Genomic DNA, 26,704 nt, shown 5'->3' with positions numbered 1-26,704 from the left:
TCAGGAGCAACCCTACAAAAACAAACTGATATATAACTCTATAATCAATTAATGAGCTGGGAAGGAGGAGGAGAAATTGTTTAAACTGATCAGAGTGGCTAGTTTACAAAGGGGAAGGTGACTCACTAGTGGCAGTGAATTGCTTTTGAAGTGATCAGTCGTCCCTGGACAGCACTCTTTGGAGTCTCTGGATCCCTTCGCAGAATATGTCCTCATACAAAGCCCTCTGAAGTCAACTGAAGGACTCCCATTCATCTATGGGCTTTGGCTCAGGCCTTAAAATGCTTGATCACTTTATAGGAGTCATGGGCTTGGCCTCTAGGCATCTGCCAGACATTGGGGAAGAGTGTATAGCTCAGAGAAGAGGTGGGGATGGCACCAGACTAGCAGCTCTCTCCAGGTTAGATCAATGCCAAAGACCCAAATATTAGCATGTAAGAAATTGCAGCCAGACAGATGTATGAGATCTGGGGACAGCAAGGAGAAAACACAGACCTGGCTCCTTCCACCTTCACAAGGGAAAGTAGCTTTCTTTTTAGAAGACATGGCTGAGCTGACTGCCCATTGCCATCCAGGTGCCATCAGGGCATGAGTAGGACTCTCCCACTAAAAGGTAAAACACACACAGTTGGCAGCACAGAGAGAGGCTGCTCACAACACTGACTTCAACACACCAGAAACTGGAAAGGAGAGGAAACATCCTACCAGAGACAGATTAAAGGAATCGCACCAGCGATCCTCTTCCACAGCTCCCTTCCTCTCTAAATAAACAACCATCCCCAGGAGGCAGCCATGTTAAGAAGGTCCCTTGGAAGGGAGGAGGATGGAGTGTCATCACACCAGTTAATGGGGATACCCAATTAAAACAGTAATAAACCCAGCAATAACTGTGATGATAATACTCAGGATGGAAACCTGGCCCCATGGAAGTTGGTAGCAACATTCTCATTGACTTCACGAGAGCCAGGATTTCACCCTCCCCTCTTAGGGAAGTTCACCCCGTGCAGAGAAGCAGCACAAAGCTACGTGCCACTCACACGCTCTATTTCAAGGGCTTTCCTGGGCGTCAGTGACGTGCAGGCCTGTGTGTGGGGGTGAATCTCACATAGCGCTGTTCACCTGTGGATCTCAAAGCACTTCACAAAAAGCAGGCAGAACTCTTTTACAGAAACCATTTACAGGCGAGGAATCTCAGTCACAGAGACGCACAACGTGATTTGCTCAAGGTCACTCAGCGGCCCAGGAATACAACACAAGCATCTTGACCCTAGTTCAGTGCTCTCACCACGCTGCACTGAGATGTCCTTACCAAGATGAGTAAGTGCTGGGCTCTCCATTGTACGGAGGGGGTGGGGGGGGATGGCAGGAAGGGTGGAGAAATGAATCTCAGTAGAAATACTAATACACAGCTGGCTGGTTACTATGGTGTCACCTTCTCCCTTCCTCACTCAGAAGAGCATCCCTCCAACCCAAACGTTTCCCATTCTCCTGCAGCCAGCAGGAGGCAAAAACAAAAGCAGGACAAACTACGCCGAGTGGACAGCAATGTCTCTTTCCAGCCGACAGCAAGTAAATTAAGGTCTGCGTGGAATCATGGCGACTCAGAAGCCACAGAATGCTGGGGTTCGCTCCATCCGTGTGGAGAGTACAAGACTGGATGTGTCAGACAAGCGTGTTGGATCCAGGTGAAGCAGTGAGACATCGACTCCCATCAACACCAGGGACTCGGGTGGATGCGTCGTTTGCCTTTGAAATAAATAAAGACAAAGATTTGGTAGGCTGTGGGAGGGGGAGCAGCTTGACACAATTATTTTGTGTTGCTTTCACCTCCTCGGCGTCATTTGAAAAGCTCGCTAGGAACAGCAGTGATGAGAATGACTGTGGATCATTACGGGGGGGGTGGGGGGCCTGCATCAGCAGTCTAGCCCCATTAAACTTTATTAAAGGAAGCAGAGCTGAGGAAGGAGAGAATGGGCGGGAAAGAAAGAAAACAGAAGGGTTGCTCACGGAACAGGAGAATTGGTTGAGCTGCCTTCTTCACTGAACTCCTGGGAGGTACCGAGCCTCAACTCCCAGGGTTTCAAAAGGAATTTACGATGTCGAGCACTTTCATAGATTCACAGCGTTTATGGCCAGAAGGGATCATTAGCTCATGTAGTCTGATTTCCAGCATATCACAGGCCATTAAATTTTACCCACATACCATTACATTGAGCCCATGTGACTTCAGTTAGACTAAAGGATTTCAGTCCTCAGGAGAGTAAGCTACTGTGTGTGCCACAGAAGAAACTGAGGTTCCCTCAGGCCCCTGTGATGGCATGAAATTGATTAGATGAGATGTACCCAGACGATGCTAGCAGGCGACTTGCCCCACACTGCAGAGGAAGTTGAACCCCCACGCCAAGATCCCTGCCAATCTGATGGGGGGGGGGGAGATTCCTTCCCAGCCCCACATCTGGTGATCATTTTGACCCTGAGGACGTGAGTAAGAGACATCAGCCTGACATCTAAGAAAGAGAACGTTCTGTACCACCTCACATTGGCCCATGCCAGCAGTGTTCTATCTCCAGCTGTGGCTGCACCCTGATGCATCAGAGGAAAGCGACCCGCCCACACCTCCAGCAGATTACATCTAGCTAATTGTGCACTGGGGAAAAAATCCTTCCTGACCCTTACAGGCAACTGGCTCAAGCCCTGAAGCATGAGCTTTGATTATAGTTACTGTCTTAATCAGTCAATTTGGTTCTTTCTAAGGCGCAGGGATGAAGGGAATGAACAGAGGGATTCACAGACTCCACAGCCAGAAGGGACCACTGCAACCACCCAGCCCGACCACCCCCAGCCATAGACCTTCTCCTAGAAGTTGGATTAAAGAGCTCCATCTTAAAGACTCCAAGCCACAGGGAGTCCGCCCCCTCCCCTGGTAAGCTGTTCCAAGGTTTAATTATCCTCACAGCTAGGAGACTGCATCTTATTTCAAGGTTGAATGCCTCTGACTTCAGCTTCCAGCCATTGAATCTTGTTATGCCTTTGTCAGCAAGGCTGAAAAGCCCCAACGATCAGATCTCTTCTCCATGCACAAGCACCTACACAGGGTGAGCAAACCACCTCTCACCCTTCTCTTTGATAAACTGAATAAACTGAGCTCCTTAAGCTTCATGTCGTACAGCTTGATTTCCAGCCCTCAGATCATCTTTGTGGCCCTCTTCTGAACTCTCTCCAGTATTTCCACATCCTACTTCAAGGCCCCTGACTAGGAACAGTATCCCAGTAGTGGCCTAACCAATGCTGTGTAAGGAGATCACTTCCTACCTCTGCTTGATAGTCCCTTTTACACATCCAAGGACCACAATACCCCTGTTAGCCACAGCACTGAGAGCGCTTCCCCTTCCCCTGCTGGACCCCGAAGCCCAAGCCCCCCCGCCGCCGGCACATGGCCCCCCAGTCCCCGAGCGCTGCATGAGAGGTGTGACCCCCCCAGTCCCTCCCGAGCATAGAATCATAGAATATCAGGGTTGGAAGGGACCTCAGAAGGTCATCTAGTCCAACCCCCTGCTCAAAGCAGGACCAATCCCCAATTAAATCATCCCAGCCAGGGCTTTGTCAAGCCTGACCTTAAAAACTTCTAAGGAAGGAGATTCTACCACCTCCCTAGGTAACGCATTCCAGTGCTTCACCACCCTCCTAGTGAAAAAGTTTTTACTAATATCCAACCTAAACCTCCCCCACTGCAACTTGAGACCATTACTCCTTGTTCTGTCATCTGCTACCACTGAGAACAGTCTAGAGCCATCCTCTTTGGAACCCCCTTCCAGGTAGTTGAAAGAAGCTATCAAATCCCCCCTCATTCTTCTCTGCCACAGACTAAACAATCCCAGCTCCCTCAGCCTCTCCTCATAAGTCATGTGTTCCAGTCCCCTAATCATTTTTGTTGACCTCCGCTGGACGTTTTCCAATTTTTTCACATCCTTCTTGCAGTGTGGGGCTCAAAACTGGACACAGTACTCCAGATGAGGCCTCACCAATGTCGAATAGAGGGGAACAATCATGTCCCTCAATCTGCTGGCAATGCCCCTACATATACATCCCAAAATGCCATTGGCCTTCTTGGCAACAAGGGCACACTGCTGACTCATATCCAGCTTCTCGTCCACTGTAACCCCTAGGTCCTTTTCTGCAGAACTGCTGCCGAGCCATTCGGTCCCTAGTCTGTAGTGGTGCATGGGATTCTTTCATCCTAAATGCAGGATTCTGCTCTTGTCCTTGTTGAACCTCATCAAATTTCTTTTGGCCCAATCCTCTAATTTGTCTAGGTCCCTCTGTATCCTATCCCTACCCTCCAGCGTATCTACCTCTCCTCCCAGTTTAGTGTCATCTGCAAACTTGCTGAGGGTGCAATCCTCGCCATCCTCCAGATCATTTATGAAGATATTGAACAAAACCGGCCCCAGGACCGACCCTTGGGGCACTCCACTTGATATCGGCTGCCAACTAGACATGGAGCCATTGATCACTACCCGTCGAGCCCGACAATCTAGCCAGCTTTCTATCCACCTTATAGTCCATTCATCCAGCCCATACCTCTTTAACTTGTTGGCAAGAATACTGTGGGAGACCATGTCAAAAGCTTTGCTAAAGTCAAGGAATAACACGTCCACTGCTTTCCCCTCATCCACAGAGCCAGTTATCTCGTCATAGAAGGTAATTAGATTAGTCAGACATGACTTGCCCTTGGTGAATCCATGCTGACTGTTCCTGATCACTTTCCTCTCCTTTAAGTGCTTCAGAATTGATTCCTTGAGGACCTGCTCCATGATTTTTCCAGGGACTGAGGTGTGAGGCTGACTGGCCTGTAGTTCCCCGGATCCTCCTTCTTCCCTTTTTTCAAGATGGGCACTACATTAGCCTTTTTCCAGTCGTCCGGGTCCTCCCCCGATCGCCATGAGTTTTCAAAGATAATGGCCAATGGCTCTGCAATCACAGCTGCCAACTCCTTTAGCACTCTCGGGTGGACCGCATCTGGCCCCATGGACTTGTGCTCATCCAGCTTTTCTAAATAGTCTCGAACCACTTCTTTCTCCAGAGTGCTGGTCACCTCCTCCCCATGCTGTGCTGCCCAGTGCAGCAGTCTGGAAGCTGACCTTATTCGCGAAGACAGAGGCAAAAAAAGCATCGAGTACATTAGCTTTTTCCACATCCTCTGTCACTAGGTTGCCTCCCTCATTCAGTATGGGGGCCGACACTTTCCTTGACTTTCTTCTTGTTGCTAACATACCTGAAGAAACCCTTCTTGTTACTCTTAACATCTCTTGCTAGCTGCAACTCCAAATGTGATTTGGCCTTCCTGATTTCATTCCTGCATGCCCGAGCAATATTTTTATACTCTTCCCTGGCCATCTGTCCAATCTTCCACTTCCTGTAAGCTTCTTTTTTGAGTTTAAGATCAAAAAGGATTTCATTGTTAAGCCAAGCTGGTTGCCTGCCATATTTACTATTCTTTCTACACATCGGGATGATTTGTCCTGTAACCTCAATAAGGATTCTTTATAATACAGCCAGCTCTCCTGGACTCCTTTCCCCCTCATGTTATTCTCCCAGGGGATCCTGCCCATCAGTTCCCTGAGGGAGTCAAAGTCTGCTTTTCTGAAGTCCAGGGTCTGTATTCTGCTGCTCTCCTTTTTTCCTTGTATCAGGATCCTGAACTCGACCATCTCATGGTCACTGCCTCCCAGGTTCCCATCCACTTTTGCTTCCCCTACTAATTCTTCCCAGTTTTGTGAGCAGCAGGTCAGAAGAGCTCAGCCCTAGTTGGTTCCTCCAGCACTTGCACCAGGAAATTGTCCCCTACACTTTCCAAAAAACTTCCTGGATTGTCTGTGCACTGCTGTATTGTTCTCCCAGCAGATATCAGGGTGGGCAGCCCCCCACAGCCAAGTGCCAGGTGGCATGGCCCCAGCACCCGGGGGTCCCCCAGCGGTGAGCGGCCCCAGCCACTGCAAGTCCCAGCCGCAGGCCAGTGGTGGCTGCCCTAGCCCCAGCCCCAGCCCCAAGCTGGCTTCATGGAAGATGAGCAGCTCACCTGGACTGGGGCTAAGGGCAAGCAGGAGTTGCCTCAGGGGGAGCATGGGTGGGGCCACGCCGGGCTGCTTGGGGAGGCCCAGCCTCCCCCACCCTATGATATGAGCCGTCCATGCATTGGATCCTGCCAAGATAGAATTTAGCCCTCCTGGAGGGCTGGGGACAAAATGGGAATCACGAGACAAACCCAGTGGAACCCTGCACAACCCACTCTCTGCAGGGGGAACCTCCTTCTGGTGATCAGCAAACCCCAGGGCACCACAGAGCCAGGGCTGGAACAGAACAGCCAGATTCCCTATGGGCCGCACTTGGACTGCGGCTTTTTTCCTCCCCTTCATTTATAAAATACATGCCACGGCTCAGGGTGCATCTGCAGAACCTAACCCTCCACCCCAGTCATCGCTCCCCAGAACTCAGGCCACCCTGATCCTCCTCTGGTAAGACAAAGGGCCTAGCACTGGGCCCTAACAGGCAGCATCCTCACGAGATTTAATCACATCTAAACTTGACCATTTGCAACCTGAGTCAGGCAGCACGCCGCTGACTGGTCAGTGAAAACAAGTTACACTCAGCGCCAAGTCGTTGGCCAGCCAGCGTTCACTCAGGACTAGAATCAGAGGAAATGCCAGCCTGGGTCGGACCAAGGTCCCTATAGCCCAGCAACCTGTCTCTGACTGCAGCCTGCACCAGATGAACCCTGCAGCAGGCCGTTTTAGAAGGAAGCCATCACTGGGGGAAAGTTATCCCAAGCCCATTGAGCTGGGTGATGCTGAACATGACATGTCCTGTCTGCCCTGCCTCAACAGCCATGGGCAGCATGGGGCCAGCTAATCTGATTGTTAAACCACAGTTACACTTCCTAGAGAAAAGGAGCCCCAAGCCTCCACAACCTACTGTGCCAAGGCAGTGGGAACTGGAGCCTCCTCTGTCCCCATGTACTTATGGGGCTCCCCTCGCCTGAACCTCTGAGCACAGACCACACCCAGCCCTAGCCTCAGAGGACACTAGGGGCCAGATTTCCAGATGGGCTGAAAAGCACCTGTAGCTCCCAGAGGGGTTGCGGGTCTCGGCGGTTCTCAGGATCAGACTCCATTACCGCCCACTGTCCCAGTGACCTTGACTGGAATGGCAAATCACGAAGAGAGATAGACAGACTGACCCTGCTAGCCAGAACCGAAGCCCTGCAAGAAGGGGCAGCAGGGCAAAGTGCAGCCCACATCCTGCTAGAAGCAGAGGGCAGCTACCCTTCATCTCCTGGGCTTGGGGGAGCAGCACTACCTCACAGCTGCCCCTCCTCTTTAGCTTGAGCTTCCCAAGGTCAGCAGCCGGTGCACTAAGGAAGCCCGTGCATTTGCTGGTGTAATGCATTCCCACTGGCTGGCCGTGAATCGCACAGAACTGCCTCTGGCTAATAGAGTGGGGCACTCTCTCTGTGAAGCTTTGGCAGCAAGCACCGCCCCGCTGAAGTGTCTGCCATGGCTGTCACAGGAGGACTGCTGGTGGAGACAGTTGCTTGCTCAGCTTCCTGCTAGCTAAACAAACCTGTTGGAATAAATCGCTTCAAGACGCACTTGCAGCAGCAAAAGCTCACTGATTTAGGCGGCTCTGTGAGACCTTTGGGAATGGCAGCAGGGCCCACCCAGCAGGCACCAGGCAGCCTAAGGTCCACGATCACTTCCTGCTGGGCTAGCGTCCAGCTCACAATCCCAGCTAAGATGTACCCTTTGCTGCCACTCCCAGCAGAGAAATCGAGGACTGGATTGGCCACAGAGACAGAACACCTCCTTTCTCCCCTACATGCAGTTCTTTGACACTTGTCTTACGCGCCCATCCCCTCCTCGTTCTGTTAACAGCAGCCTCCACAGATGTCACCACGCTCACTCCATAGAGTAGAGAGAAATACAGGTAATGGCCACACTTTTCAAGAGCCTCTTGTAAATTTTGGGGTGCCCAACTGGAGATGCCTCAAAGGAGCCTGGTTTTCACAAAGTGCTGAGCACCCATTCTCTGAAGTCCAGGCCTCTTTATGGCATCTCAAATTGGATGCCCCAAAACTGCAGTGTCCAAATGCACTCATTGCTTCTGAAGATGTAGACCCCTGTGTTTAGAGATCTAGGCACAGATTCTCAAAGCTGCGGAGGGGATCTGGACACCCAGTCATTTTAATGGGAATCAGGCAGTCAAATGATGTGGCTTGGAAAAGTTCAGCCACAAATGTTACAAATACACTGGAAGTTCCTGGCCTTTTTCACCAGTCCCTTGTCTTCCCCTACAACCAGACCGTTGGCCATGCCCCCTTCCCAGCCCTCTCGCCTCCCCCTTCCCAGAGCCGGAGTGGGAGAGCTATAGACTGTCAGGGTCAAATTGCTTTGGAATCATCACAGGAACTCTTCAGCAAGATAGCGACTCAGGATTTGTTCTTAGGATGCGAAAGGCAGCTGAGAGTTGCACTTTGGTACAGAATTAGAGAAGAGGCGAGAATGAGATCTGCATTAAAAATAAAATAAAAAAAGAACAACACTTAAGCTACTGCTATGAGACACAAGTTGGTACCGTTAGAGTGTTATAGAGCATTGTATTGGTGTCTCTCTCCTTTTCTCTTTGTTTACCAGGTACCGGTGGTTCTCTTACATGTACCCCTGGGGGTATGCCAAGGTCTTTCAGGGGGTAGGTCAACTCATCTAGATCAGTGTCGTTTCTGAACTTACAGGTTGTGACCCTCAGGGACAGGGGTGTCACAGGATGCATTGTGGGTCAGAAGTTCAGGGCCAGCATTAGGAGGTGGCAAGCAGGGCAACTGCCCAGGGAACCATGCCACAGGGGGTCCCATGAAGGTAAGTTACATGCTTCAGCCCTGGGAGGTGAGGCTTGGGCTTTAGACTCCTGAAAGGGCCACAGTAGTCAGGAAAGGTTGAGAACCACTGACTTACACCACATGGTTGGCGAGGTGGTGGGGCTTGTGCATTTATTATTGTGGACTATGGAATGTATGATTTAAACTACTCATGAAGGTGTTGTATAGAACACAAGGACATCATATGTGTATGACAGTATATTACTGACAGCTGTGTTCATGCATAATGTACCACAATTGCTATTAAACTCTGCACACACCACATTGCTGCAGCATCTCCCTAGTTTTGGGAATGCTACTGTCATGTTAATGGCTTGCAGAGCCATTCATTTTAGGATCATGTCATCTGTGCACAGTGGAGAAAATTGTTTTTGGAGGGTTGGAACCCAGAATTGTTTTGGAAGGAAACAGAGCTTTAAAAATTAAAGCAAAAACCCTTTCCCAAACCTGCAGATTGTGCTTTATATAATGCCTTCAAATGAGAGAGGCCCGGCAGGGGGTGTGAGGATAAAGTACTCAGCCAAGGAAACAGACCATACACATGCCAGACCGACTGTCTCTTGCAATCAACAGAAGCAGCTGAATAGTTTAGTACATGGCTGGGATCGCTGAGGTATCTGCATGAGTGCAGGACAGAAATGGAGCCCGAGCCTGTTCGCTCTAGACACAGCTGATGTGCAGGCTGGGGCATGATCCCCCAGCATGCCTGTAACACAATGTGTGTCTACACACCCAAGTGCTGCCAAGGGCACATACCGTTTGGATGAGGCTTGCTTTGGGCACACCTGGCAGCGCCTCTGCTGTGCCACTCCGCACTGCACTGGAGCCAGGGTGAGCAGGGATCCCTGGTATGATTAGCCCTGAGGGTGGAAGTAGTCCTCCAAATGCCATGCCGAGGGGCACAGGTCACTGCTTAGATGGCCTGTCTAATCTAACCCCTACAATCCAATGCACGGGACGAGGTGGATGCTTTGTGGCCCACAAGGCTCCCACGCTGGCGTGAGACGCTGCATTCTGCTCCCAACAGGGCCACCAGCCTGCAGTCAGCTGTCCACAATCAAATCAAGTACAAAAATCAAACAGACTTGGGCAGAAACGGCTACTGCTCCTCCCCCGCCCTGCCATCGCCAGGGTTATGCAAGTCACAGCAAAGAACTCATCCACCGAAAGAACCAGTGTCTGAATGAAAGAATTCCAGCATGCACGGTTCTGCGGCAGGAATGGGAAGTGAACGACCTCAGGCCAAAAAGAAGGTACTTTGAAAACGTTTTCTAGTTGGCCATGCAAACCTGACTGCCCCTCCTCTGAGCCAGGATCCCACCTACACCCTAGGCGGCTATTTTCGCGGGGCACATGCTTTAGTAGCCCAGAGAAAGTCGCAGTCCTAGATACATGCCATATGTCACCCTGAACATTCATTTGCCAGGCAGTGCAGGACCTGACTGTGAGAGGTTAACCCCCGCATTTCGGGGTCCGATTTTATACAGCAGGGAGGGAGGATTTTTAAGCTGATGACCCCCAGCAGGCCAAGTGCGGGAAGGAGGTGGCACAGGAATTATTGTTGCACTGGGTGATCAACCTCTTCACTATTCTCTCAAATCTAATTTATACCTTGACACACAAGCCATGAAACTGACTCAAGAACCAAAAGGAACGGTTGCCAGAAGGGTGACAGGAACAGCTGGGAGGGAGAGGTGTTAAATGATAACCTCCGGGGTTACTGTGTATATAAATGTGAACTGCAGAGAGAAAATATATGCGTTGCTTCCAGCTGCTCCAGATCAGAAGTGAAAGCAGCGTGCAGATCTGCTGTCACACTCAGCTAATTCCTCTGAGCTTGCTGGGGATGAAGTGGGGAGGTCAAGTTTACACTGCAGAGGGTTGGGAAGTGACTTGTTTTAATTTACAAGCCAGCCGGACATATACGAAGCATTTTATTCCCCCGGAAAACACCTGCATTTGCACTTTGCTTCAACAAAGTTCAGATCCATGCTGCTGCAGGTGCAAACGCTGGGATTTAATGGGCAAACGTAGGAGTGTTTGGGGAAGTCCCATCACTGGGGAAAGTCTAGTGTGACGAACAGAGCCTGAAAGTCAGCCATGACCTTGGACAAGATGCTTAGAATCATAGAGTTCAAGGCCAGAAGTGACCACCGGATAATCCGGTCTGACTTCCTCTATATCACAGGCCATCACCACCAGCATCTGGCCCCTAAACCCCGGGCTTCTCTGACCTCACGCAAGGGCCACACGCGCCTCTCTGACAATGCTGGGCATGGACTCCAATTAGAAGCGCATGGGGGTTTTCTCAGCAGCCTTCTCTCAGCTCAGTGGGCCGGGCTGCCTGCCTGGGGGGTTCAGGAGGGGTGCTGTGCCATGTGCTTCTAGAGAGGAAGCCAGCCTGGGGGCATTGATGCCTTTCACTCACCGCGGGCACTTCTGCTGGCATCGCTGTCGCACTCCTCTGCCAGCAGGTCATTCTGGCAGCTCTCGGTAGCACTTGGGCCTCCCCTGCGCTCGCTGCCCAGGCTGCTGCGGCTCTCCGAGAAGGCGTTGGAGTGGGTGCTCCCGCTGGGAGTCCTGGGGGAGTCGCTGCCAGCCACTGCAGAGACACAGGGGAGAGGTTTGCTGCAGGGCTGTCTCAATCTGGGGGAGCTGCTGGGGTTTATGGGTGTGCAAGGGGCTGTGTTGCTGGCCCTAGACATCCACAGAGCAGACACGAGGCCAGCTTCCCACACCCACCCTGCCAGCATGCCTCCTCCTGACCCGGGCAGGGCCCATCGCCAGGAGCTCAGTCTCCCTTGCCACCCTGCTCCAGTGGTAATTCTGATTACTGTGGAGTCATGTGCACGAGGAACCAGACTGAGTTCTCCAGGTGCCCAACCCACCCTCAGATGGGAACCACTCACATTCCCTCACTGCCAGCCTGGGCGGGAGGGACTCCTGGGTCAAATCGCTCTTTTATATTTGCTGGCACCAGGCCTGCCCTAGCCCGGTGTGATATGCTACCCCACGGAGCTCACCACCCAACAGGCAGCCACACATCCAGCTTCAGAGGTGGAGAGGCCAACACCAAAGCAATGCCACTGTTTTGATGTGAGACCATACACCACAGGTTTGAAACACACTCCCACATATGGGTGGGGAGTGAGAGCTGAAAGGCTTCGTGGCTGCAGGGATTGGAGTGGCAGGAGGCTGGTCCCTTTAGCAAACCAGCAACCTCACCACGGTGGGACGACTCTTCCCATCGCCAGTCCTGCCGAGGCATCCTGTCTCCCATTATTATTAATTAACCACTCTAGTCCAGTCACACTCAAGGGCCCCAGCTGGGCTCAGGGTACGGCTGTGCCATACACTCTGCAAACACACATGATGGAGATTCTGTCCTTCCCCAAGCAGGCTCTCAACTTCAGCACTAGCCCGTAATTTCTGGGGGTAGCCAGACCCTCAGCTGACGTAAAGTGAAGCCAGCAGAACGATGCCAATTTACAGCAGCTGAGGAGTTGGTCCAGGGTGCACAGTAACAATTGTCACCCTACGGTACATTTCCATCACCCATTTCCGTGCCCACATTCAGGGGTAACAGCCGATTCCTCACCTGATTCCGCCTGATGCTTCCTGATCTTCAAGCCCTTGGACCCCCCAGGCAAGGACTTGTCATCCAGACTAGAGGAGCTGAATTCTGAGTCACTCTCGCTGTCACTAGAAACCACTGGAAGAGACAGAGAGGGAGGGGAGTCAGAGCCATTCCCAACGTTCACAGTCCTTACCGCAGAGGGCCAGATGGAGCCGAAAGACAACACAGAAACATAATGACTTGAAGGCTTTGTCCACACTAGCACGTCTGTCAATAACATTTTTGTTGGTCAGGGGTGTGAAAACAACACAAAAGCGCCGGTGTGGACAGTGGTATGTCAGTGGGAGATGCTCTCCTGTTGCCACAGCTACTGCCGCTCGTTAGGGGTGGTTTAATTATGCTGGCGGGAGAGCTCTCTCCTCCTGGCATAGGGCGGCTACACAGGAGACCTTACAGTGGCATAGCTGCAGTAGTAGCTGTGTCCTTCTCCAAGGTGCGATTCACCTGTAGCTCCCACGCAGCTGTTCACACTTGGTTGGGCTTTCCTTTCTATAGGGGTTTTACGATTCAGGGCAGCGTAGGGGTTTTACAGACTCAGTTCAAGTACTGGCCCAGTCACCTAGCACTCCTCCCGCCCCCTGCCACTGGTTTGCAGCACAGCTGCACAGATTACATAGAGGGCCACGTGGCCACAGCCTGTCCTCATGCTGACCTGCACTGACAACGCAAGCAGCCGCCCTGGTTTCAATGGAGTGAAGTGCCACTCAGCGGATCATAGTGTGGGCCACGGTTTCTATTTATGGAGTGCTTTGCTCATGAACAGCGATGGAAGTGCTGCATAAGCACCCAAGGAGGTGGCACAGTCTAGCAGGCAGAGTGGTGACCAGGCTAGGGAGCCAGGAGAGCTGGTTCTAGTCCCATTTGACTTGCTCCTGTGAGAATCTTCCTCTCTTTGTTCTCCAGTTCCCCATGCGTGAAGTGGGGACAATGATACCAAGAACTTGTCTTCACATGGAGTTGTTCCTGAATGACTCTGGGTGTGGACACTCTTATTCCAGAATAGGAGTGTCCACATAGGGAACTATTCTGGAACAGCTGCAATGCTTTCAATTCACATCCTACCTCCATTCGAGTTAGCTTCCACATGTAGACGAGCCCTAACTCTCCTTTGTGAATCTATGATGAAAAGTGCCAGTTAAATCCTCAGTATTACAATGTCAATCACATTCGCTTCTATTCTATACAGGGTTTCCCATGCTCATCATGGTAGTATCTGATCCGAGCACATTCCAGTCATGCATTCAGCCACCTTAATCTATCACATGCCGTCTATTCTCTCATCCTCTCCCCAGAAGAAAAATTGTGTGCAGAGGAGTGTCTTGTTTTGGCAGGTGTGGCTGGTTGGTTGGTTGAACCTGTTGCTGTGTATTTATATCAGAGAAGGCAACATCAAAGCAACGCACCTTGGACTTGGAGTGGAAAGTGGGGAGGTTTGGGATGGTCCTTTGTTCCCGGGGGAGTTCGTTCCATCGCCTCAGCCCACCCCCAAAGCAGGTTCTGTCTCCTGCACCCCGGTGAGCTTCATCCTTATTGTTCAGAGTTCCATTGGGCCAGAGGACCAGAGCTGTTGCCCGTGGTTTTCATCACAGAGCTTTAATGACCTTTTAGATGTCCTGAGCGCTCCAGGGAGCTCCTTGAAGAGAAGGCCCAAGACCCTGACCTTAATTTGAGTCTGTGGAAAGCCAGTGTAGAGAGCGAACGACAGACTGGCACATTCCTAGTAGCCCGTGCTGCTGGGGAAACACGCCGCAGCTTTCAGCACTAGTTGGGGTTTTCTAAGTGCTGCTGACTTTGTGCCAGGTATATCACATTGCTGTAGTCCAGCCAAGTAGTGACAACAACGTGAATCACTGAGGCCAGGTCTGGGTCACCGGGATGGGATGGCATTTCTGAGGCAAGCAGAGATGTTACAAAGCATTATTCACGGATGCCATCATGTGAGAGCTCAGGATCAGGGAGGAATCCAAGAGGAATCCTAGACTATAGCCTGCACTGATCAATTGTGCGTGTGTATCTTCAACCAGTGGAGACTGCACCATGGCGGCACGCTCTTCAGAACGCTTCCCTCTGCCTGCCAGCATCACCTCAATCATGCTTGCTCAGGTTCAACTTACTGACAGGTTCACAGAAATAGTCGCTGGACGAGACCTGTTTGCCCATCCCCTGCCCAGGGCAGGAGTGCTCCCTACAATGTCTGTTCTGGCACTCTGCCTATCCTGCCTCTAGACATCTACCCAATGGGGTTCCTCGCACTTTCCCTGAGAGGCTAATCCACGGCTGGACAGCAAGGGCATCCCATTCAAGGCTGCTTTCATTCTCCAGTGTTTCGCAAGCTCCATTGAGAGAGCCTCTATTTGTAAAGGGTGCTCCTTGAAGGGGTAAAGCATTCCCACTTTCCAGCTGGAATACGCAAGCACTTCTGCTCCTTCAATCCCATAAGAAAATCCATTGTAGCTGCCAGCTGCTTTATGTCGAGTGAGAAAGGAGCTGTTGCAAAGGACAGCCTTCCTGGCTCACCCCAGCCCAGAGACTTTGGGATGGATTTGTCTCCTGGATTGGTTGGGTGGCTTTTGCTCATTTGATTCAGGCAGGTATATCTGCAGCCCAATAACCATGGGCTCATTCTCAAATATGGTTCAAAATTCCTTGTGGCAAGTGTGAAGTTAGCTCATCTCAGCCTTAAGAGAGTCAAAGTGACAAGCTGAAACATCCCCATAAAGAAAACTCTCTCTGGTAAGCTTTTCTATCACCATAATATCTGAGCATCTTGCCAAACATGCAGGGAGTCACCCCTGCGAGGTAAGAAATTATCATTATCCCCAGCGAGAGGCAGGAAAACAGAGGCACGCAGATTAAGTAACTGGCCCACGATCACCCAAGAAGTTGGTGGCAGAATCCAGGGCTGCTGGGTCCCAGTCCCTCAACCCTGGTACCAGCAAGGTGACTACAGAACTCCAGCACAAGGAACTGGGCACAAGTTATGTGTCCAGCCTAAGGAAGAATATTAACGAGCCACAGGTTTTGGGCCTGGGGCCTCACAACGGGCCAAGCACCTTTGAAATCAAAGGGAGGTAAGGGTGCTCTGTGCTTTGCTAGATCAGGCTCTTGATAAGCTAGCTATGCTCGGACAGCGTGGGCGAGAAAGAGCAACGCCCAGACAGGTCCTCACGGGAGCAAGTTCCTCCAGAGCCTCCTGCCCCTCACCAGAAACCCGAGTGAGCCCAGAAAACAAAGCATACAGTGGGTGGCTTTCAGCCCTGTGCCGAGAACCAGCACTACATCTATGCAGCAGTTCAATCCCACGGATGGGCCCACGGCCTGACCCTCTGCGCGGGGGGAATTTCACCCTAAGCCCCATCCCAGCACAAGGAAAAGTTCAGCTGTCTGGAGGGTACAGAAAGGACTGAATATATAATGGAGGATAAATGGAGCTTCCCCCCTCCCCCAGGTCTTTGGGGGAAGAAGCTTGCCTTGCTGCCAAACTGTGCACTGTAGCTATTCTCCAGATCAAGAAAGGACATTTTTGCCCATTGCAGAGAGGAAGAAGAGCCCAGTGGTCAGGGTGCTAGTCTGGGATTCAATTCCCTATTCTGCCACTGACTCTCTCTATAACCCTGGGCAAGTCACTTGGTCTGTGGCCACAGTTCCCCACCTGTACAATGGAGACAGTGGAAATGCCCTGCCTCACTGGGATATTGGAAAGATAAGTGCTTCAGAGACTGTGAGATGTTCAGATATTATGGCAATGGATGATATAAAGTACCTAAAACAGGGTTGTCACCTTTCACCAGCACTCAGATTAACACACGTGCTTTGCAAAGCTACACACTGATTTACATTGTATAGGACAGAGGCAGGACAAGGGCTAGTATATTTCCCCGCATGCAGGCAGGCTGTTGAACTGTTCCACCAAGGTCCTCTGCGAGCATTATCGCGTACAGGCAGCTCGCTGTAGGACATGAATTTTTTTTACTACAAAAATTTTAATATCTAAAATAAAGCATTTCTTGAGTTATCATCTCTGAGTATATTAAACCTGGCTGCTGGCATTATTGGAAGGCTATAGAAATTGACCTTGCTGCCAGCTATCTTCACAGGGCAATCTTGATCGGAATGTCTCTGCGGAGCTGAAGAGCGAGTGCAGCCCGCCAGCCAATTTTCTCACTCCAATCAGCTTGTTCCTCAATTGCAGCAACTCTTATTGTGTTTACGATTCACCCTCCTGGACTGGCCCAGACTTCAGCTGTCTAACCGTGCTGTCAGAAGTCAGTCGCACCTCTCATCTGCTTTAATAAATTCTGCTGAGAAAGGAGCCATGCATAGCAGAGACCATAACTGCATTACAAATGGGAATGCACCAGCAGGCATGGATCTTCTGTCCAAGAGCCTTAAAACAAAGGGGTTTATTTTGTTAAGAAAAGTCATTACCAAGAATCAACCAGGAATGAAAAATCGCAGGTCAGTCACTATAAACCACAGGCCTCAGCTAATTGTCCATTCCGATTCTATGGCCTCCGGTGGGGAGTTTCACAGAAGCCCATGGGAGTTAGGCATGCAGTTCCCACTGACAGTCACCTAACTCCCTCAGGCACTCCACCCTCCAGGTTCTACTGCTTGGTTTTTATAAACACAGAAATGTCAGGCTGGAAGGGACCTTGAGAGGTCACCTAGTCCAGCCATCCGCACTGAGGCAGAACCAAATAAACCAATAGCATCTCTGTGACAGGTGTTAGTCTAACCTGTTCTTTAAAACCTCCAATGACAGGATTCTTCAACCTCTCCTGGAAGCCTGTTCCAGAGCTTAAATACCCTTCAAGTCAGGAAGCTTATCCTAATATGTAGCTTAAATCCCCTCCCCCATGCTGAAAAGTAAGCAGACCCTTTGAGGTCTATTACCAAGGTGTTTAGATTAACAAATTCTTCCATCTCTGCTCCTGCCTCCTACAGCCACTTAAAAAGAAAAGCGGGTGGGGGGTTATTTGGGAGAGGTCTCCTTTATGTCTTGCACGATGCAGAGGTGACTGTTAAGGAGGGCCCACTGATGAATCAAGGGGAGATGGTTTTATCTTGCCACCCTGTTTGGCTTGAAATGCTCCAGCGAGGGACTGCTTGGGATGAGACAGATATTAATGATTGCAAGACACCACTGGTGGCAGGAGCAGCCCACTCTGCTCTAGTTTCCACTGCTGCTGTTAGTGTAGATACACCCATAGTGCTGATGTTTCTTTTTAGAAGTAATTTTTCTCCCAAGGCTGCTTGGCTTGTTGCTGGAGCATTGCAGTGCCCAGACAACATAAATCTGGCACTCAAGCAGATGCTGATATCACTAGGAGTCTTCGGGGTGGCTGTATTTTCAGAGCATGTGACAGCTATCTTTGTCCTTCATCATCTCGTTCAGACTGAGATTGTGTTTTTAAGCAATCCTTTAGATTTGGCCTCTGCTGCATTTTGAATGAGAATGGACACCCAACTCCTAATCTGCTTTTGGTAATTAAAGATCTCCATCAGTGTCCCATCTAGCAGCCTCTGCCATCTTCCATTCTCCTCTATCCCTCCGCTCCACCTCCAGGATCTTCGGGTTCGTAGCCTCCCCCCTGAGCAGACCTGGGTCAGTTTTACTGAGCCTGTTCAAACCCTGTGACCAATCATGAAACCAACAAGAGCCACATGCATTTCAGATGCTTAGGAAATCTGTGAACACTAGACCTGTAGCCCCCAGAACTAGCATCTCCCCTACTGCCCTCTGATCGGCAGGTGCTGTCTTCTGGCTGGCAGGGAAAGTTTTTGGCAATAAAAAGACTCTGGGACCTCCAATTTTTCCCCCTTCAGTAAATGCCTCCCATGCAGAAGCCTGAGTAGAGAGCCCAGAAGGGCCTTATAGCATGCACTGAAACTCAACAAATCCTGGCTTCGCCATCCCAACAGGAGAACCATACTGCAGAGCAGAGCCGCCTCCGCTGGCAATCAAGTTCTAAGTGTCAGTAAAATCTTGCAGGTGCTCCATGGCCACAAGCTCTGGGGATGAAGACCGTGGTAAACAACTTCACTCCTCTGGCACAATGGAACTCTCTACAAATAAGGGTGAAGCTCATCTGCTTGGGAGACATGGCATTCTCAGGGGGTGGCCTGGGATGGAGCAATTAACTCCTCTGGGAACTAAAGACCATCCCAAACCTCTCCACCTCCCACTCCAATTGCCAGGCACAATTCTTTGACCTGCCGTCTCTGACATTAACACATGTATATTTCAGAAAACAAAACCTAAAACCCTACTGCACCAGACACGCCTCTCCCCCAGAGAGAGGATGAGAGAACAAACACATGACAGATGTTGGTTACATTGCTGAATGCCTGACTGGAAGCGCTCAGACACTGGAAAGCAATATAAGAACCTATACAGAAGAGAATACATAATACCCCACAGCTAGGAACTGTTGCTTCAACACGCTTGTGAAGTGTGTGATGTTCCATACACTCCTAGTGAGTTGTCTACATGGAGGATAATAGCCTACTACTGCTGCCAGTTCATGGAGTTACTCCTTTAACTCCTGTGATAGAGATGTGTGCTGTGTTTTTTTTATAGTCCTGAGTTCAGATGCTGCTCCTGATCCCAGCAGATGGTCTTTACATTATCAAGAGCATCCAAGCTGGTTTTAGGTATTGAGGGTGTAGCAGGGATACCAATAGTTCAGGACCACATTACGTCTTAGGCCAAGTCTATGCTCAAAAGTTAAGTTGACCCAGCTACGTTGCTCAAGGGTCTGAAAAATCCACACCCTGAGTAACGTAGTTAAGCTGACCTAGCGCTGTCTACACCAAGGTGTTTCTCGAACTTCATTGAACCATGACGTCCTTCTGACAATAAAAAAATAGTACATGACCCCAGGAAGGGGGACCAAAGCTCCACCGCCCTGTGGGTGGGGCTCAGACTTTGGCTTCAGCCCCGGGCCCCAGCAAGTCTAATGCCAGCCCTGGCAACCCCATTAAAATGGGGTCCCAACCCACACTTTGAGAACCACTGGTCTACACCCAGGGTTAGGTTGATGGAAGATGGATTCCCTGCACGGATGGGAGAACCCCTCCTTTCGCTGTAGTGAGTGTCTACACTGATGCACTGTAGAGTTTCAAGCGTATACTAGCCCTCGCTCTTTCTGCATAGTTCTAAAGTAGGTGCAGGGTCCGGTGAGTGCACGTACATGTCTGCCCGGAGAGACAGAATTTTGAAAACTTAGGAGACGAGAGTTTGAAATCCGTCCTTCCCTAGGATTTACTTGTAACTGAACACAAAGCCAAAACTAGTTTTATGTCTCAATGAGGCAAAGGCAATTCTCTCTATTTATGGTCCACCAAAGGCCTGTACTAAGTGATTTTCATGTCCCATTTTCCAAAAGTACTTGTGTGGGGATCCATGACAAACATCCCCCACCAAGGAAGCCGAGAGCCTTCCCCGTGAGTGCTGGGTAGCGCCCTGGCAGATGCAGAGGGCTGCTAGCTGGTTTTCCTTTGATAATTGGTTGTGGCTTATGTTGATGCATGAAAACAGATGAGTGCAGGATAAGCTATCCGGCTGTAACGTGACAAAATGTAAAAGGCCTGAATGAAGCCTTCCCAGCACAACAGGAGAGGAGAGTCACTGCTGGCTTCAGAAATGCTGCAAACAGCAATAAATCATCCAAGGTAATTCCTGGGCTAGAACTCCAAGATTGCCTGTAAAGAGCGAGGGCTGGGGCCAAGCAAGACAGCGAAGAGGCATCACGAGGCACAGATGCTCAGCATCTGGAAGCCAAATTAAAAGAGAGCAGCAGCCCAGCCCAACAGATAAGGCAATGAAGAGGGACTCTGGTTCCACTCCCAGCTCTGCTGTGTGACCTTGGGCAAGTTACCTGGGTGAGCTCTCTCTGGTTCCGTTTCCCCTCCAACCCCGTGTTTGTCTTGTTTAGACTGTGAGCCTATCAGAATGGGGCCTGGATCTCAGCTGTGTGGGGTCTCTAGGCGCCAACATAATAAACCAACAGTTTCTGTTGATGCCTACTGATCTGAAAGACTGACTCCTATCCACACTCTCCTGGGCACCAGGACATCTGAATCTGGGGTGAAGAAAGAGAAATCAGGAGGGATTTTGGGGAGGTTGGAGAACCCAGACAGACATTTATGAAAAGTCAACATGCCCCTTCCCTTCGATAGCCCTGTGAATAAGCTCTTATTAAAGATAATACCTGACACTTGAATAACACCTGTCACCGAAAGATCTTAGAGAGCTTTACAAACATTAAGTAACTAAGACAACACACTGTTAAAAAGGGATAAATATAGGGATTACTTCTCCTGCAGCCACGTCTGGAGCGGAATACAATGGCTCTTTTAACAGCTCATAGCAACACTACACAATAGGTCAGGAAATGAAGAAGAATACTGTACTCTAATTAAAACTGCAGGAGGATTTTAGGTAGACAGACCAGAAGCCAGTTGAAATTTGGCAAAGACAGCAGAGTCAACACCATTACTCTTAAGAAAAAGCAGCAGACAACAGGTGATCAGGACCTTGGCCTTCTGTCTCCTGGCTGCTGTCAGAGGCACAGCGCCCTCTGAGCCCATGGTGAAATCTGACTGAGTGGGAAGAGCAGAATGCCTCCTGCTGATTCACCTGTACCATACCATTCCCGGATGCTTTCTCAAACAAGTGCTGACCCAGCAGACCCTGCTTGGCCTGGGAGGACAGCACAAGGTTTTGTAGTCTCAGAAAAATAAATCAGACAAATCCCTGACTGCTTTTGTACCCTCTAGACTGCAACGGGATGGTCTTACCAAGCAAATCCTTCACAGCGGAGGTGGGCACCAAGTCCCACGCATTCGAGCTGTGTTTACCAGTCGAGTGTAGCTGAGTGTTGACATCATGTTTTTAAAGAGCACTTTCTGAGCTCTTTCTCCTGGAGCAATCAGCCCCAGGTACTGTGGGGGAGAAGTGTCTAACAACAGCAAACCCCCATAAAATATCAGGGGAAAGGTGCAGAGAAAACACCTGCTTAGCTCACACTCACAGGAAAAGACCAACTACAAACTGCAAGTGCCACTGGGGGCAGCCCTGACGAGTGACGCGTTCAGGGATGCAGGGCCATGCAAGGTGCCCTGTGCCATTGTTAGACCCCAGGTTCCTTTGTGCACAGTGCAGTTATGGTGCTGCGACTGCAAAGGACAGGAGGGATGTTTTCTTTGGAAAGAGGCAAAGGTGGCAGGCACTGGAGAGGGAGGCAGAGAGGCTGATCTTGGGGTAAGTCAATCTAAGGCACTTCCATGGCCCTCCCAATCTTTAATGTATTTCTCCTCACAGCCCCTCTGTGATACAGGGCAGGGCTGTTAGGCACGGAGAGGCTAAGCGACTTCCCCAAGGTCACACAGCATATCTGTGCCAGAGCAGGGAACTGACCCTCCAGCATCCCAGGCTAGTGCCCTAATCACCAAATCAGGCCTCTGGAGATTGGTGTTCAACTTTCAACTTCCCCATGGGGCCTTAGGAAGCCATTTGATCTGTGTGCCACAGGCAGTGGGTACTACAGTGATGGAGGCCATATCAGTACCTGGGTGGAGAGGGGACAGGAAGAGGTGGAATGAAAGGAGGGGACAGGTAGAGGGTTTGACGGGGGGGGGATGGCAAAAGAGTGGTGTGGTGGCTGAGGGGGAAAGGAATGTTCTGGGGGAGTCAAGTCCTGTTGATAACAAACGATTTTTCACTCTTTAATTGAGCATAACACACATTAATTGAGTGCCACAACCTGGGGATAGAATTCCTGCGCAAAGACGCTGCAGGACACTAAGCTGCATGGTCTGGGCCCACAGCTGCTCTGTGCTGCCTGCAGAGTGACTGACACATCAGCACGTCCCATGGCAACAGGACTTGTGCCCATTGTTAGAAGAGACAAGAGCTGGAGAACATGGCTGTGTGAAATTCTGATACCACACACGATGCCACTGCTTAGGGACCAGACCCTTATTTTGGACTCCTTTAATTTTTCTCCTGCAGGCTTCAAAGGTGCCTGAAGAAAGTGTCTGCTATTAATTTGGCACCTCTCCCCTAACTGCCCAAGCCCCTCCTTTCCCATTGCCAACACCCAAAGGCTCCATCATAGCTAGCAGAGCTGTCCTCGAGGACAGGAAACGTGCCTGCCATTCTCATGGTGACAATACATATTTGTGACTTAAATAATAGCAGAGTTCCCACGCCAACTGCTTGTTTATTACAGAAAACCTAAGGGAACAGCAAATCCTGGTGTCAGCGAGGGAGAATGGGTGCGCACAAACTCTTGCTTTTCTTCCACGAAGCATACTCGCAGGTGTCAGGCCGTGAGCAGTGACCAAGCCCGTTTCAATGGCTTTGTACCTCCCTCACCCCACCACCCCCTTCAGCTCAATGTCCCAAACAGAGGTCCATTTCTGGTTGGCTTTCTCCTTCCCACCCCAGGTCTTCATAGATGGGCACAGGACACAATATACAGTTACCAGGATCCTACACAGATCCCTTATGGAGTTGGGGGTAGGGGTGGGGGGAATGAGGAATGGCATTTTAGTTACGCTCCGCCCATGATCCTGAACTCCACCCACTGAAGTAAGCTTCACTCACTGTCCCAAAACAGCTGCATGCGTCTGTTAGGGGAAGCAAAGGCTTTAACATGGCTTCAGAGTCACTGAAGTGAGCACGGGGGTAGCTTGCTCCTGTCTGAGCTGCTGTTTCAGAGGGCAGGACAAAGGGTCACACGCAGGGAAAGTTTCTTCACAGCCAGGAAGGCTAGAATTATTTTTGTGTTAAAAGGAACATTTCAAGTCCTGGGGTGTTGGACGGATTTGTTCACAATTCAGCTGGGCCGTCAGAGCTGGTAAACGTGGGTCACATGTTGCAATATTTCACATTTACACAGTGCCCTTTATCCCAAGGTTCACACACCCAGCACTGCCAAAATGCAGCCTGCTCTGGGCCGAGGCTCAGCAGCCGACTGGCCCTGAATGCAGATGTTGGCCAAGGATACGTGGACAAACCCCTGATCTTCTGAAACATGCCTGGCTGGACATGGGGTTTTAAACTCTTCCTTGAAAAGCCTCATGCACAGCTAACAGGTCCACGTTGCTGGAATTCACACGAGTGGTTCCACCAAGCCTAAGGATTTCATTTGTGATGCTTAAACCATTGAGCCATCCCCTCACCCCTCAGCAGTCACAGTGCAAGAACAAGTCATTGCTTGGGGATTGATCACACTGACAGGCGGGAGCTTGTTCTACCTAGGTCCTTCTGTGGCCCCACCGCTGTAGTATCTGAGCAATTCGGCCTCTACTGCATCTCCCTCAACGCCCCTGCGAGGTAGGGCAAGGCTATCATCCCCGTTTTACAGATGGAGAGCTGAGATGCAGAGAGACCGAGTGACTTGCTCCACATAACACAGGGAGTCTGTGGAAGAGCCTGGAATTGAACCCAGGTTTCCAGAGACCCACTGGATCATCCTTCCCCTCGGATCAGCGCATGGGACTCAAAAATCAGCCAACCGACCTAATCCCCATGTGACGTTATTCAGCAGCCACAGCAACTGCTTGGTGTACTCTGCTGCAGGGGCTTTTACCCGAGTATTGGAACATACACAGCTAGAATCACCAATAGAAACCTTTCTCTGGGGTATGTAAAATATGATGTGACAAATGTTCACCTCAGTCTGACAGCCAGGATGAGGAGCCCCTTATGCTGGGATATGACAGAGATTTCACCTTCCGGACTTACTGCTGCATACACCTGAGCTGTCAAACTACCCAGCTACAGGAGCAGGTTAATTATGCTCCTGCTGTCAAGCAGGTTTTTCCTTTAATTCACCTTGATGCCAAGGCTTGATCCCATGTCTCCTGTGCTTTGCTTCAGCTCTTCAAAAGCCTGGAGGACTGAGGTCACTGCAAAGCCTCACAAGAGGCATTTGTCTGCCTTAAGCCAATGATCTTCCCCTTACTGTCGCCCAAGGGAACAAAAAGCCCATTAGGAGCAGCCTCAGAAGTTAACCTCTCTGATTTTGCTAGAGAGGCAGGTACATTAATGCCACGATTCCTTTCTGAGCACATCTGCTCAATAGAGGTGGGATTTTATATGGCGGCCATACTGGTCTTGTGTGCCCTAGGCTTTGGAAGGTGTTGGCTAACACACGTTAACCGCCTGGTAGCGGTAAGACATGTGCCACTAACGTGTTAAACTGGTCGAGTTTGCCAGCTGAACATGTGCCAACGGCATTGTCTTGTCTAAAGCAGGCTGTTAACATGTGTTACCTAGCACCTTCCATACCCTAGCCCAGATGAGATGTGGCTTTCAATTCATGCTGGTGACATAACTGCAGCTCATGGCTGGCTGCCTAGCGGATGCCAGCTCAGCACAGGGCCTAGCAGCCTGATTATCTGAAAAGGCTGCACTGAAAGAGGCAGGCAGAGCCAAAGGGAGTGGGTTAAACATCTGAGCAAGAGGAGCCTGGCAACAGGAGCAGAGAGGGACAGAGTGCTAACGTGTGGGCACCAGAGGGGTGGGAAATCAGAGTGCAAATGATTTATGGCTCAACTCATTCACCTGGAGAACTTCCTCTACCTGGGCCTCAGCTCCTCACCTGTAAAACAGGAGTAATGACCCTTCCTTGCTCATCCGCTTTGTCTGCCTAGTCTAATTAGGCTAGGAGCTCTTAGGGGCAGGGACTCCCTCTACCTGTGTGCTTGTACAGCGACCAGCATCATAGGGGTGGGGGGACTGTCTGTTACAGCTGGGGAGGGCAGATACCATACGACACATGGGAAGGGGGCCGGAGGAAGCAGATCCCCAGCAAGATCCAGCCTGCATCAGGGAAAGGAAGGTTGTACCCACACTGGAGATGGTGATTTTGTGGCAACCACAGCTCTAGAGGCATGTTGGAGAAGAACAAAGGAAGAAAGCGACAGGATAGTAAATGTGGTAAGGACCAGTTTGAGATTATTTCTCCCATAAATCACAACAAACCACGGATCTGTAGGCGCACGAGAAAGGAACAGCACCGCTTGGATCAGTGAAGGGGCCCGGTTTATCAAAGTGGCTTTGTTATTCCTGGGCTGCCTCTTCACTGCTGCTGGTGCCTGCATGGTATTTATGGGAGCTCCTTATTCAAAACAAACTTGCCAGCCTACTCTGAGAGCAACGTCCAACTTGAGCATCCCTGCCTCTCTTCTGACGTTTCTACCAGCATTTGAAACAGAAAGGCCTTCGCGGACAGCAGTGGGCTTCAGAAATGTACTAATAAATATCAGCCTGTAGAATCAGTCTGAATGTAGGAAGGATGGAGTATGTTTGGGTAGGATTTTATTACACTAGTTGCATCTCTTAGACTGAAAACTCTTTGGGGTAGGGTCTTTTTAATGGTTTCTGCACAATATGCACGGACAATGACAGCGGTAAGCAAATACGTATTAGTAATGTTGTTTACACTTGCAATTATTTTTCTGGAGAAAGGCCAATAACTGTACCCAGCACCATGCGAAAGATGACTCCCAACACCATTTTGCCTCCATTTAACAGATGGAGAAACTGAGGCATCATGGCTAAGCTACTGGCTCGCAGACAGAGTCAGTGCCACTGACTCACAGTCCCGTACTCAGATCACAGCTCTCTTTAAAGAAATAAATGACGAGTAGCTCATTTGGGCTGATTCCTCTACTTCACCAATGTGTGGTTTTCCACCTCTCGTTTCACATGCACCTTCTACGCACCTCAAAAAGAGTGAAATGCTGATCGTGCCAAAGGCTTTGGCACGGAGATGGACGTGATGGGTACCCCGAAGGAAGCCATCTATATCTTCACTGTGAACAACATTCAGAAGAGAGAAGCCAAAATTCATTAGAGGTCTGATCTCCCTTGCACTGAAACCAAGGAGAGATTTTGCCACTGACTCCAATGGGAGAAGGACCAGAGCCTACAGGTATGTCTATACTGCAAGGGGGGGGGGGGGGGGACGACCCCTGTCCACCTGAGTCAACAGACTCCGGCTCACAGGGCTTGTGCTATGGGACCAAAGAGAACAGCGTAGAAATTCCTGCGATGGCTGGAGCCCAAGCTCTGAAACATGGAGAGGATTTTGGAGCCCGGGCTCCAGCTCCAGCAG

General features: G+C 50.4%; 1 protein-coding gene across 1 annotated transcript in view; it reads right to left on the bottom strand.

Annotated features, from left to right (window-relative positions):
- Positions 1-1,711: 1,711 nt before the first annotated feature.
- The window catches only part of RPH3AL (rabphilin 3A like (without C2 domains)), a 61,192-nt gene continuing 36,199 nt past the window's right edge, over positions 1,712-26,704 (bottom strand). The window contains exons 6-8 of the mRNA XM_077836866.1: positions 12,531-12,644; positions 11,361-11,534; positions 1,712-1,746 (exon numbers count right to left, since the gene is read on the bottom strand). Of these exons, the coding sequence (XP_077692992.1) occupies positions 1,712-1,746; positions 11,361-11,534; positions 12,531-12,644 (323 nt within the window). The remainder of the gene's footprint in view (positions 1,747-11,360; positions 11,535-12,530; positions 12,645-26,704) is intronic.

The sequence above is a fragment of the Eretmochelys imbricata genome, chromosome 17 (genome assembly GCF_965152235.1).
Source record: "Eretmochelys imbricata isolate rEreImb1 chromosome 17, rEreImb1.hap1, whole genome shotgun sequence".
NCBI classification, from domain to species: Eukaryota; Metazoa; Chordata; order Testudines; family Cheloniidae; genus Eretmochelys; species Eretmochelys imbricata.
The sequence above is the reverse complement of the archived record's forward strand: the minus strand, read 5'-3'. Positions and strand labels throughout refer to the sequence as shown.